Source organism: Eptatretus burgeri, chromosome 8 (genome assembly GCF_056783735.1).
Source record: "Eptatretus burgeri isolate ZD-2024b chromosome 8, Ebu_testis_v1, whole genome shotgun sequence".
Lineage (NCBI taxonomy): Eukaryota > Metazoa > Chordata > Myxini > Myxiniformes > Myxinidae > Eptatretus > Eptatretus burgeri.
Genome location: NC_140968.1, coordinates 58,586,667 through 58,598,163, shown reverse-complemented (window position 1 = coordinate 58,598,163; position 11,497 = coordinate 58,586,667). Strand labels below are relative to the sequence as shown.

The following is an 11,497-nucleotide window of genomic DNA, read 5'->3' as shown; positions in this document are numbered from 1 at the left end:
TGGTACAAGAGGTTTAAGGAGACTGGAAGTTGAAGAAACAGATAATTACCAGTCAACCAAGCACAAGTGCCGCAGCCGTTGAACGAGTGTGTGAATCATTTTAACAAAGTCTCAGAAAATCAATTTGACACGCATCCAGAGAACTGGGACTACCAACCACCACTGTACCCCCAAGATTTTGCATAAAAGACTGAAGCTTTACACCAACAAGGTGCAGATTCTGCAGGAACTCAAATCAAATGATGGACCCAAACGCAAGGTGTTTGTCTTCGAAATGCTCAGTCGCATAGAGGATAATGAAGATTATCTGAAAAAGGTCAGGTTCACAGACAAAGCTTGCTTTCTTTTTTGGGGGTAGGTCAACCAGCACAATGTGAGTATCTGGGGCTCTGAAAACCCCCACATGGTCATTGAACACATATGTGACAATTCAAAGGTCAATGTGTGGTGTGGCCTTCTTCATGACCACTTGCTAGATTTGTTTTTATTTGTGGAGGATACAGTGACCTCAACAATTTACATGAACATGTTGGAAGGATTTGCTTTCCCAGACTGAAGACCTCCAACCCGATATAATTTCTCAACAGGAAGGCGCTCCCCCTGACTGGGCCTTCGTCGTTCAAGCCATCCTTTTTATTTTGAAAATGAAAATTTTCCAGGTCACTGGATTGGCCGAGATGGACCAACCACCTGGCTCCCATGATCACCAGACATTACCCCCCTTGATATTTTTTCTGTGGGAGTTTGTCAAAGATGTCTGCAACGACAAGGTGGCAAACCTACAAAAACTTCGTTCTTAGATCACGGTTGCATGTGTACTGGTGGAGGCAAACATCCTGAGCCGAACATGGCAAGAACTCGTGTACCGCCTTGATGTCCTGTGCATGACAAACAGAGCTCATATTGAAGTGTGTTGATGGTGTGCACAAAACGTTACGAATTTCTGCATCATATAAACAAAAGGGTATCATTGTATCATTTGTGGTTCAAAATATATGAACAACCAAAGTTGTCTAGGTCTTTTTTGAACACCCTGTATATTACACACACACACACACACACACACACACACACACACACACACACACACACACACACACACACACACACACACACACACACACACACACACACACACACACACACACACACACACACACACACACACACGTAGTTGCAGTTCTACAAAACTGCATGCCTCCAAGGCAATGGCACCCAACATACAGCGATCCCCAGGCAGTTATTTCATTAGTCTTTATGCAGTTAGACCTTCCCCTCATGTCTAGTGGGATAATGCGACAAAGTGCGTTGCGTGGGTTTTCCAGCTTGGTCTATTAACTATCTCTATCTCCTATTCCGATTTCTACTCCAACCCTTTACTTTTATCCATGGTACAGGCAAGCAAGTGCACACGCCATGCAAAATGTGATGAGTAATGAGCACACGACGATGCCTCCCGTGACTTTGAACCACCACACTCCCTCCATTAAACACTACACAATTTGCGCACGGGCTTCGTGCAACATTATTTAATTCAAATCTGTGCGTTAATTTCCAACTGGCATTGCACCTTGCTTCACACCTCGTTCACCAAACCTCACCACTTCACCCACAAACGACTCCCGCACATGGGATAAAAATTCCCGAACCCCCTCATACCTCTGCATCGCTACAATTCCCCACTATACGGAGGAGTGCTGCATGACTCGGACTGTCCTCGGCCCGTGCGAAGTGGGGCCGAGCAACGGATGTTAATAGCTCGACTGCATCTCACCGGGGATGTCCCGGATGAGCACGTGGTATTGATATGACCCTCGTCCAATAGCCAGTAAATGGCAAGACAGGGGCGGTGAGGAGGAGTAGCAGGAAGGGCGATCCGGGAGTTTGGGATGGTGCCCGGTGTGCATTTTGGCAAATGAGAGAGGGCCCATGGTTGGCGGCATGCATTGCTATTCGGCATTCAGACTGCACTTGGAGCACAATCAGGGCCAGGGTGCCGGCTCATACCTTATGTTGAGTCAAGAGCTCCAGGCCTTGTCGAGCCGGATGGGTGTCTGAGACCATTTTCGGCACCGAGAGCCTGGCAGTGCATGGCTAAGGCTGCTGTGGCTCAATAGAGAAACAGGATTCGTGTCACAGCATGTCGCTTTCGGGTCATCACCCCACCCTTTACCCGGGGCTTATAAAAGGTGGAGCGTGGAGCCTTTCCCCCCTCTTCTCTGCCCTTATTAGCTCCTCGTTGTCTCTGCCCTTCGCTGGCTCTTCACTCGCTGTTGGTGCATGATTGTGAGGACGTGCTTCTGCTTGAAGATCAGTGTGGGGCATTTGTTGCCATGAGCCCCGGCAAAGTGACCAAGCTGGAGATAATGCGCCACATGTCGAGGTGGGAATGCTCAAGTGGAGTGTCCCATGGAGGTATACGCTGCACACACAGACCTGTACATAACTAGGATCTTTTGCCTCACCTCACCTCACCTCACCTCACCTCACCTCACCTCACCTCACCTCTCTCTCTCTCTCTCTCTCTCTCTCTCTCTCTCTCTCTCTCTCTCTCTCTCTCTCTCTCTCTCTCTCTCTCTCTCTCTCTCTCTCTCTCTCCATCCACTCCTCTATCCTGTCTCCTATGGATGCACAAAAGAGCATCATTACTGACTCGCAATCCCATTTTCCTCTGGCACAACACCGCACCCCCCGCACTCCCCCCCACATTGCACTACACCACACCACCCAGTGCCACTCCTTAGACACCACCAGTATTCCTCCCTCCTACCTCTCCCTAAGTGTAATGGGTTGCGTTGGTCCATCGACCATGCCAGGTATTGCGAGGCCATGTATCCTCATCTTCTCTTTTTCTCTCTGGGCTATATCTAATTTTCCTCAGGTTTGTGTGTGTATGTATGTGATGCGCCTGTCCTACTTTAAGTTAAGATTGTAGAAGTTATAATGGGATAAGTCTGCTTTTGTAAGATTGCTTGCCTTTTGCTGAACCCAACAAATTCCTTGCTATCCCTGCTGCACATACAAATAAACCCCATTCAATGAGCCACATACCTTCACTTGCTTGATTGTAAATAAATTATTGTTTAGAAATGTTCCCAGCTCATTTTCGTCTTTTCCTTTACTGGTCCAGCATGGCTCGTACACCAGTCTAGCCGGAGCAATATCGCCAAACGATCTGTTTTCAAGCCGGTGCAATCTTGGCAGGTACACTCGGCTGCATCTGATCTGGTAAGGTGATCCGGTTTCAGCAAGGAATGTCCCCGGTAATTATACCACGTATAATTTATATATAATATAAATATAAGGGCATGTCCCCCGGTAATTATACCACGTGACCTTTAGGTAAACGGTATCAAACGGTGGACCCGAAGTCACGTGGTCGAGCTATTGTCATTCACGGTCGATTTGTGACACGCCGTGTCATGAAGCTATTCGTGTGCGACGACCTGCAATTTTGGTGAGTCTGGTGGGAACCCAAGGTAGCTCACCCCTCGTGGTCTTCCTTGCCCCTGACCCTGGGTCCGCAACAATATATACGTGTGAGCAAGTACGTGTGTGTGTGTGTGTGTGTGTGTGTGTGTGTGTGTGTGTGTGTGTGTGTGTGTGTGTGTGCAGGCAAGTTGCTGTTGTTAAGTGCTGCTTGCCTTTTGCTGCCCCCCACACTGGGGTGGGCTCAGGAGATGGAACGGAGGTCTCAAAGTATCCACCTCCGTTTGTGTGTGTGTGTGTGCGTGTGCGTGTGCGTGTGGTTATAATGCATGTGTCTATAATATGAATTTATATGTCACGTGTACATATATATATATATATATATATATATATATATATATATATATATATATATATATATATATATATATATATATATATATATATATATATATATATATATATATATATATATATTGGCGCGGGAGTGGCCTTTCCACGTTAATCCCCAAACCCAATTGTCGTGGACGGGCGGTTAACACCGACCGGGATGGATAGTCGAATGATTTCCCTTGTCGACAAACAGCCAAGTTCCTTCGAGATTATGGCACTTGCGGGACGGGAGAGCGACGAAGCATGTACCAGATGCATTCACCCCAGAGGACAAGGGTTTATACTCGAAGCTACAACGAATAGACAGACACCAGCAATCTCAATCAAGAGGGGTTTAATGAACATAAATCAAGTATTCATAATGGGGATAAATCAGAGCGTAATAATAAAAATAAATCAAAGCATGAGGTAATGAAACACGAGGTAATTTAGAGCTAATTTTGATATATCTCCACACAAACTTTAATACAGACAAGGGGAAAGACAAAATAAAACAAAAATCCCTCCTTTATTGTGGCACTTAGCTTTGGGTCCAGAAAGTGATCTTTTAGAGCTTGATGATCGGACCCGCATCGTCCTGCATGGAAAACCGTACCCAAAATGGTGCCAAGATGCTCTCTGGGTGGGAAACGTACAGGAGGCAATTTGAGCGGTGATATTCAATACCAAGGCTCAGAAACTGCCATACAGTTGCTTTTCACGATCGCACTTGGCGACGCCGCTCCTCTGCAAAATGGTGCCGCCTTCTTCCTCGATGGCACACGCGTCTCACACGACCCGGCCAAACAATCAATGGTGAGCATCCTGCTCCAACACATGCGCAAATTTACAGAAACGAACAACAGGATTCACACTGCCTTTTCCGTCATGTCGAGGGTGGCCAGCCAGATCTATTGTCTCAATCGCTTTCCTCACAGAACCTCCCTTCACGCTCCTGTTTGTGTCCTGACCGCCGATTTTTTCCTCAATCCTCATCTCTGTACCAGGTCCGCTCAGCACAATGGCCCGCCTTCCTCCTCGAACAAACAATGGGCTCACGCCGAGTTGTTGCGGAGAGATGCACTCTTCTTCTCCTCTCAGAAACGAACATGCTTCACGACTCATCCAAACAGTAATGGCTCACATTTTTCTCAAGCGCGCAAACAAATTCACAAAGCATGAACATGAGAATCGAGCAGGCTTCTTCGTCATGTCGAGGAGAAGCAACGGTAATGCCCTTCTCTTTCATCCACCATCTCCTCACTCACTTCTCTGCCAAACCTACCCACATCCACTGACCAATCATAATATGTACATAAATTACAAGTGTGTGTGTTTGTGTGTGTGTGTGTGTGTGTGTGTGTGTGTGTGTGTGTGTGTGTGTGTGTGTGTGTGTGTGTGTGTGTGTGTACACGCACGCACCGCCACCACCGGCCATTTTTTCCAATCACGATTCTCAAAGACCGAATGTAACCTTCCCTGGTCCTGAAGCATCCATCTTCACCCCAGCAATGAACCACAACTCATGGGCCAAGCCATCTCTTTATCAGCGCTCCATGTAAAAGAGCCTTCCCAGTCCTGAAGCATCCATATTCACCTCAGCAATGAACCATGTCTTATGGGCCAAGCCATCTCCTTTTCCGTGCTCTGATTAACAAAAAGCATCCATCCATCCTGAAGTACAATGTCACGTACTACAAGGCGGTACAAGAGGTTTAAGGAGACTGGAAGTTGTCAGAAACAGAACATTACCGGTCAACCAAGAAAATTACACCCCCCTCCCTGCATTCCCCACCACCCCGTTTCCATCCCTCCTTGGTCTCGTCCTTTCCCGACGGGATAGAGTCGGCAAAACTCGGGAAGCTGCAAGGCAAGGCCAGGGTGCCAGGCCGTGTCTCAAACGCATATCAATCGGCACAACTCGGGTGTCACGTGCGTCCTCAGCTCTGCCTCAAAAAAACAAAAACTCTGCCTAACAAAATCTGCCTCACAAAAGCTGCCATCCTCAGCTCGGTTCTCAATCCTATCCATGTCGTTGTATTTGGAGAGGTCCTTGATCCCACAAACCTTGGTCTCTCTTGTCCTTAACGGTCAGAACTTTGCAAGAGGAAGTTCGCCAAAGCCTGGGCCTTCTCTCCCATCAGCATGGGGTCAAAAGTCCTACCAATCTGCAGGGCCAGGCCGTGTCATAAAATGTGTCAGATGGCGTGATATTGGGCACCTCATGTGCAGTTCGTCCCATCGAAGCTGCCATTTTCAGCTCGGTCTTCACTGCCTTCAAAACTGATTTACTCAACGCTGCCCTCAGTCTTTTCTGTCCCTGGTGAGAGGGAGGTGGCATAATGCCAACGCCCCCTTGCTGCCATCGTTTATGTGTTGTGTGTATGTTTGTGTTGTGTATTAACACACTACTCTATAAAAGTGAGAATTAAATTATCTTCCTGGTATTAGCTGCAGTACAATCCTAAGGAAATGTATGGGGATGTAGCTCAACTAACCTCATGCCTTTTGGTGGAGCCTGTGCATCCATTTAGCCAGAAGAGCCTTTTATAAAATTTAAGTTGTTCCTGGTTTCTCCCAGAACTGTTTTGTGCACCACAGACAAATTAATGTGTGGCATCTCCTGTTGGTCAGGATGCTTGCAGTAATAGCTGGTGTGGCACTTGCTTCCCGGTACCCACTACTGTCATGGAAGAGACAGTGGAGGAAATAAAGGAAATCCTGCTAACGTCAATCTCCACAAGCATTATTCTATACCTGCAATGTTTGAAATCGATGCTGCGGGTCCCACATTGGCTTATACAGCCATCGCAAAATGCACAACGCTTAGTGAGCACTCCATTGGAAGGGGGCGGGAGGGGATTTGTCAAAAGTGACGACTCACACCATCACATATGTATGTGTATGTGTATGTAATATGGGGTTGGGGGGGGAGGGGGGGTAGAATCTTGCCCCACCTTACTCTATTAGCTCTAATGTATATTTCTCAAAGTCAAAGTTTATAACCAATAAATACATACCATATAAAGAATAAAATTATCTGTTTCTTACCATAACTCCACACGTCACTCTGGTGCGTAAATATTCTGTGTTGTATAGATTCTAATGCCAGCCATTTGATTGGCATCTATAGAGAAAAGCAATGAAAACAAAAAACATTTTAAAAATGTAATTCAAGATCAGTTAATTGTTTATCAATCAGCAACAAATTCCTGATGCATTAGTCTTTCATATTGGAAAAACATGATCTGCATTGATTCAAATTGACATTTTTGGCATATACATTGTCTTTTGTACAGGTAAGCATGTTGATTCCCATTGCAAACTATTTGTTATTTCCACAGCATTCCCCTCTTACATTCCAATCACTGTTTCTTTTTTTTAACTTCCTGATTGCTGCTCAGTCATTGAAGTTTAATCCAAATGAACGACACACTACGACACCTCTTCATACAGTTGCAGCAAACTAACTCAGCGAAGATGACAATATAGTTAACATATGTTAAGATTATGAACACCCTTAACACCCTATTCTGATTGAATAGATTATTGTATTAAAAACAAAATTGCAGTCTAATCAATCCAGAAACATTTAAATAAGTCTCAAAATGTGAACAGATTCCACAAATGAACAATAAATACAACAGTACTAAAAAGTAATATATTACTGATTAAAAATGTGAAATCAGGAGACAATTGAATACAGAACACCATTCACATCTTAATTGCGTTCACAATTCCAAAGAGAAATGGTGATTTATCCCAAAATTAAGGCGTTGAGCTACAAAAAATCTCTTCTTTCAATTTGGCAAGTGAATTGGAAATGGTAATTGCTGCGTGTGAAAAGAAGCAGATGACTAAAAGCAGGATAAACACAATTGCAAGAAAGCAGGTAAAACAAATTCACAAAAATTAATAAGCTCTTAAAATCATAAAGTTCTAATTTTAGTTTAAAAACAAAGGCACTGGTTTAAGGACCAATTAAAGTACGATATGACAATTATCTTTGGGATTCACACAGTAAACTTAAGAAGCCAAAGTTTAGTTACCAATTCTTATATAATCTGTTGTATTCATGTGGATCACAAGAAAAGCCATGAGATTTTTCTGTGAAACATTTTATCACCATTTTGAGAGATTAAACCAGCTTACCTTGCCACCATCCGCGTGGTATTCCATTTCATTCACGTCGAGCAGACGTGCCAGCCCAAAGTCGGTTATTTTGACATGCTGAGGTGTCTTCACCAGAACGTTACGTGCAGCGAGATCTCGGTGTACAAGTCTCTGCTCCTCAAGGTACAACATTCCCTGCAGCAATATACACAACGCAAGGTCATGAAAAGTTGTATTCGATTTGAGTCGATTAGAGATAAATCATAATTGAGGCAATTTACTAATTTTGACTCCTGAGCAAAGCCAAGAGGCCAAACCCAGAATGACAAAGTTATCAAGACGAGCAAGGTGAATTATACAGATATTGCTCAGGTTTAGCAAATACCAGATGAGCAATATTAATTGCAGCAAAATCAATAGTAATGTTCAAAACAATCCATCACGCTGGCAATGCAAAAGCAGCCGGGAGCATTCGGATATCCTTTGAAAAGAAGATACTTATAAGTCAAGGGAAGCTACACTTCATCATTGTGATTTTGCTCCAATACAATTTCCATCTGTATATAACTCATGCCTGGAGTAATAAAAGAAGAAAAAATTTATACAAGGGCAAGTTCTGCCTATTTGTATTTACCCAGAGGCTACGCACAGTTCTCCAATGGTTAATTTATATTTCTCATTCCACATAGGTGTGGTCATTTTCACATCACATATCCTCATGCACTATATTTCTTCCCGACATGTCGAGATCCACCATAATGTATTTTTTCTTCCTGGGGAAGCAACAAAGCAACTCCTTTTTTTTTGTTTTGTTTTGATTTTATTTCTGTTTGCTGATAACAAGGAGCCTGCCTCATATATTTGAGAGCATTTGCTTTGTTAAACTTCTTATACTGATCAAAGTGAGGGTTTCTACATTTCATGCAGATATGACATATTCTGCAGTTAATGAGGGGGAGTTGATACTCAGTAGCACTCTGGCACCATTTCCACACGTTGCGGACAAATGCTCCACTTTCCACAGTATTCTGGGATTGAAGCCAAGCTTTGAAACATCAGCACAGTGTCCCTGATAAGGACGAGCACACTTTAAACCATGTCTGAATGATGTCAACCCTCATGTGGTGATGTTGATTAAAGAATGTGTAACACGTATGCCTCTGCAAGAAATCTGTTAATGATGGTGCACATGCAGTCATCATGGTAATAATGTCTCTGCCACGACAATTTTGTGGTCGTGGGGGAAAAGAACATCTGTGAGGCTTGCTTGACCTTGTCCTATGGAAGAGAAATCATGGGCCATCAAGTGGAGGCAAAGCAGGTTAACAATGCAAACCTGAGCACTGAGGCCAAAGATTCAAACGGAGGATATATTTCAGGGTTATCTTCAGCCACACAGGATATATGCTTGGAGATACTTAAACTGGCTTATATGTCTATTATTTTCAACATTTGCTTGAGTATAGTCCTCTTCTCAACCAAATGAAACATTGGCGAGCATCACCATGATTTACTCATCGAAGAATGGTGCCAACAGGCCTGTCAGCTTCCTAACTATTTTAGGCAAGGTTGTGGAATTTACAGTTACAGTTATAAACTAGAAGAGCACTCGGTGGAGCGCATACCTCCACCATGCAATATCTGATCCACAAGAACATATCGGGCCCAATACATTTTTGAAATATCATGCCATATATCGTTTTTGGCCCTATCTGAATGGTGAAGAATCACTTAAAAATTCTCGAAGCCAGATCTTCTAATTAATTCTTCCTTGCTACACACCCAACATGTCCACCAAGTTTTGTCCAAATCCGTCCACAACTTTTTGAGATATCATGCTATATATCATTTTTGGCCACATATCTCAATGGTGAAGAATCACTTAAGAAATTCCAGCAGCAAACAGAGACAGGGGTGAAAACATAACCTACTTCCACCTTTGGTGGTGGAGTTAATAAATTGGCTTTATTTTATCAATGTGGCTTTTTGTATCAGACACTTGATATTGGATATGATGCTTCTTTTTCAATGTGATGCTCAGGGCATTCTTCACATATACATTGTGCTTTTACCGGGCATGGCGCCTGACTTCCTGCTTAGAGTTACGCCTGTTATCCTCAGCGATGTCTCCTCACAGAGTGATCAATTTTTTCTTTACACTCATAAACAGCATGTTGCTCTTTATGGTACATTTCACTGTCCCCTCAGCATCCTCTGTTGAGTGTTCTGGGATAAATAATTTATTTGATTCATATATAACTGAATGAACCATACTCAGTGGTGCAATGATTTGAGAATCTGTTTTGAGTCGTGGAGGTCAGTGGTTCAAACTCTGGCCAAGTTATTTACCAAAGACCTTAAAAACCTGGTATATGCTGCTTCATTGCTTGATGCTCAGCATTTAAAGGATAGAGCACAGAAAAATAATGCTATGAAGGTAATGAGAAACCACCCAGTATAAACCTTGCAAATAAACTGCACTGATGCTCTGTAAATAGAGTATGGTCCAGGTTTTTATTATTATTTTTATTATAAATGAATAATCTTTCTCCCTCCATGGACAAGTGCACAATTTTGAAATTTTATTTGATGCTGTGGAGGATCCCACCCAAGGGTCGGTCCCTTTGCAATGGTTAGCTAATGCAGAAAATGTCAAGAACTGCAATGTAAACCACAACATCACTTTGCACAGACAAATCTTGTATTCTTACATTCAAACTCCAGAAGTACCAACTACAAAACTACAAAATATTCCTTCTCCTGCTAATAACCTCTGGAGGAAGTGCAATTTCTCAAGGTCCCTGGTTTCACGATGAGATATTCCATTTTCCATGCACACATTGGAGCTGACACTTTTCCAAAAAGAGGTTACAAGACATTCTTCCTCGCAATATGTATATTTCTTGTGATGTGCAAGACTTTTGTGTGCAGTGCAGGACAGAGCAGTGCAGTATGATATGTTCTATTTTGTGAATCTAGAAACGTGCATCCTTTGGCCAACACAATATTTTGGTTAATGTAAGATTATCTTTATTTCCCAGCAGGAGCCGGAGGCACATGATCTGCTGTAATAGCATATCCCAAAACTGATGATCAGATCCTACACAGTCTTGGATGATAATTAAAAAGCTTGCATTTCATCTGAGTAGAAAGAAAAACGATCATGAAGAGAAGGGATAAAATGAGTCTGAGGAAAGACAATTTTTTTCAAAGATTATTCTTTGGTCAATTTGAAAGGTTGGAGCCCAGAGGAGTGATCTAAAGTTGCCTTCATTTTGATTGGGTGAAAAGCAAACCTTTACTGAGGTTGTTAGTGATTCAACATGTAAAAAACTTCAAGTGCCTTTGCCTGGATGCCAGCCATTAGACTATTAGAGATTCAGGAATTATGGGATCAGATGGTGGAAGAAGAAAGGGAAGTCATTGTGGAATCTTTCCCAGGTACTTTTTACTGTGATTGAATGCAAGATGACTTCAAGCTGCTGAAATTGGCATACATTGACTTTTTTTTTAACAGCTATGCAAGTTTTATCAGAAGACCATCAACATTGACATTTATCATGACACAATTGAGAAGACTTCA

General features: G+C 43.1%; 1 protein-coding gene across 1 annotated transcript in view; it reads right to left on the bottom strand.

Moving 5' to 3' along the window:
* Positions 1-11,497, bottom strand: part of LOC147021817 (receptor tyrosine-protein kinase erbB-4-like) — a 504,112-nt gene that overhangs the window by 73,697 nt on the left and 418,918 nt on the right. The window contains exons 21-22 of the mRNA XM_085892208.1: positions 7,954-8,109; positions 6,853-6,928 (exon numbers count right to left, since the gene is read on the bottom strand). Of these exons, the coding sequence (XP_085748334.1) occupies positions 6,853-6,928; positions 7,954-8,109 (232 nt within the window). The remainder of the gene's footprint in view (positions 1-6,852; positions 6,929-7,953; positions 8,110-11,497) is intronic.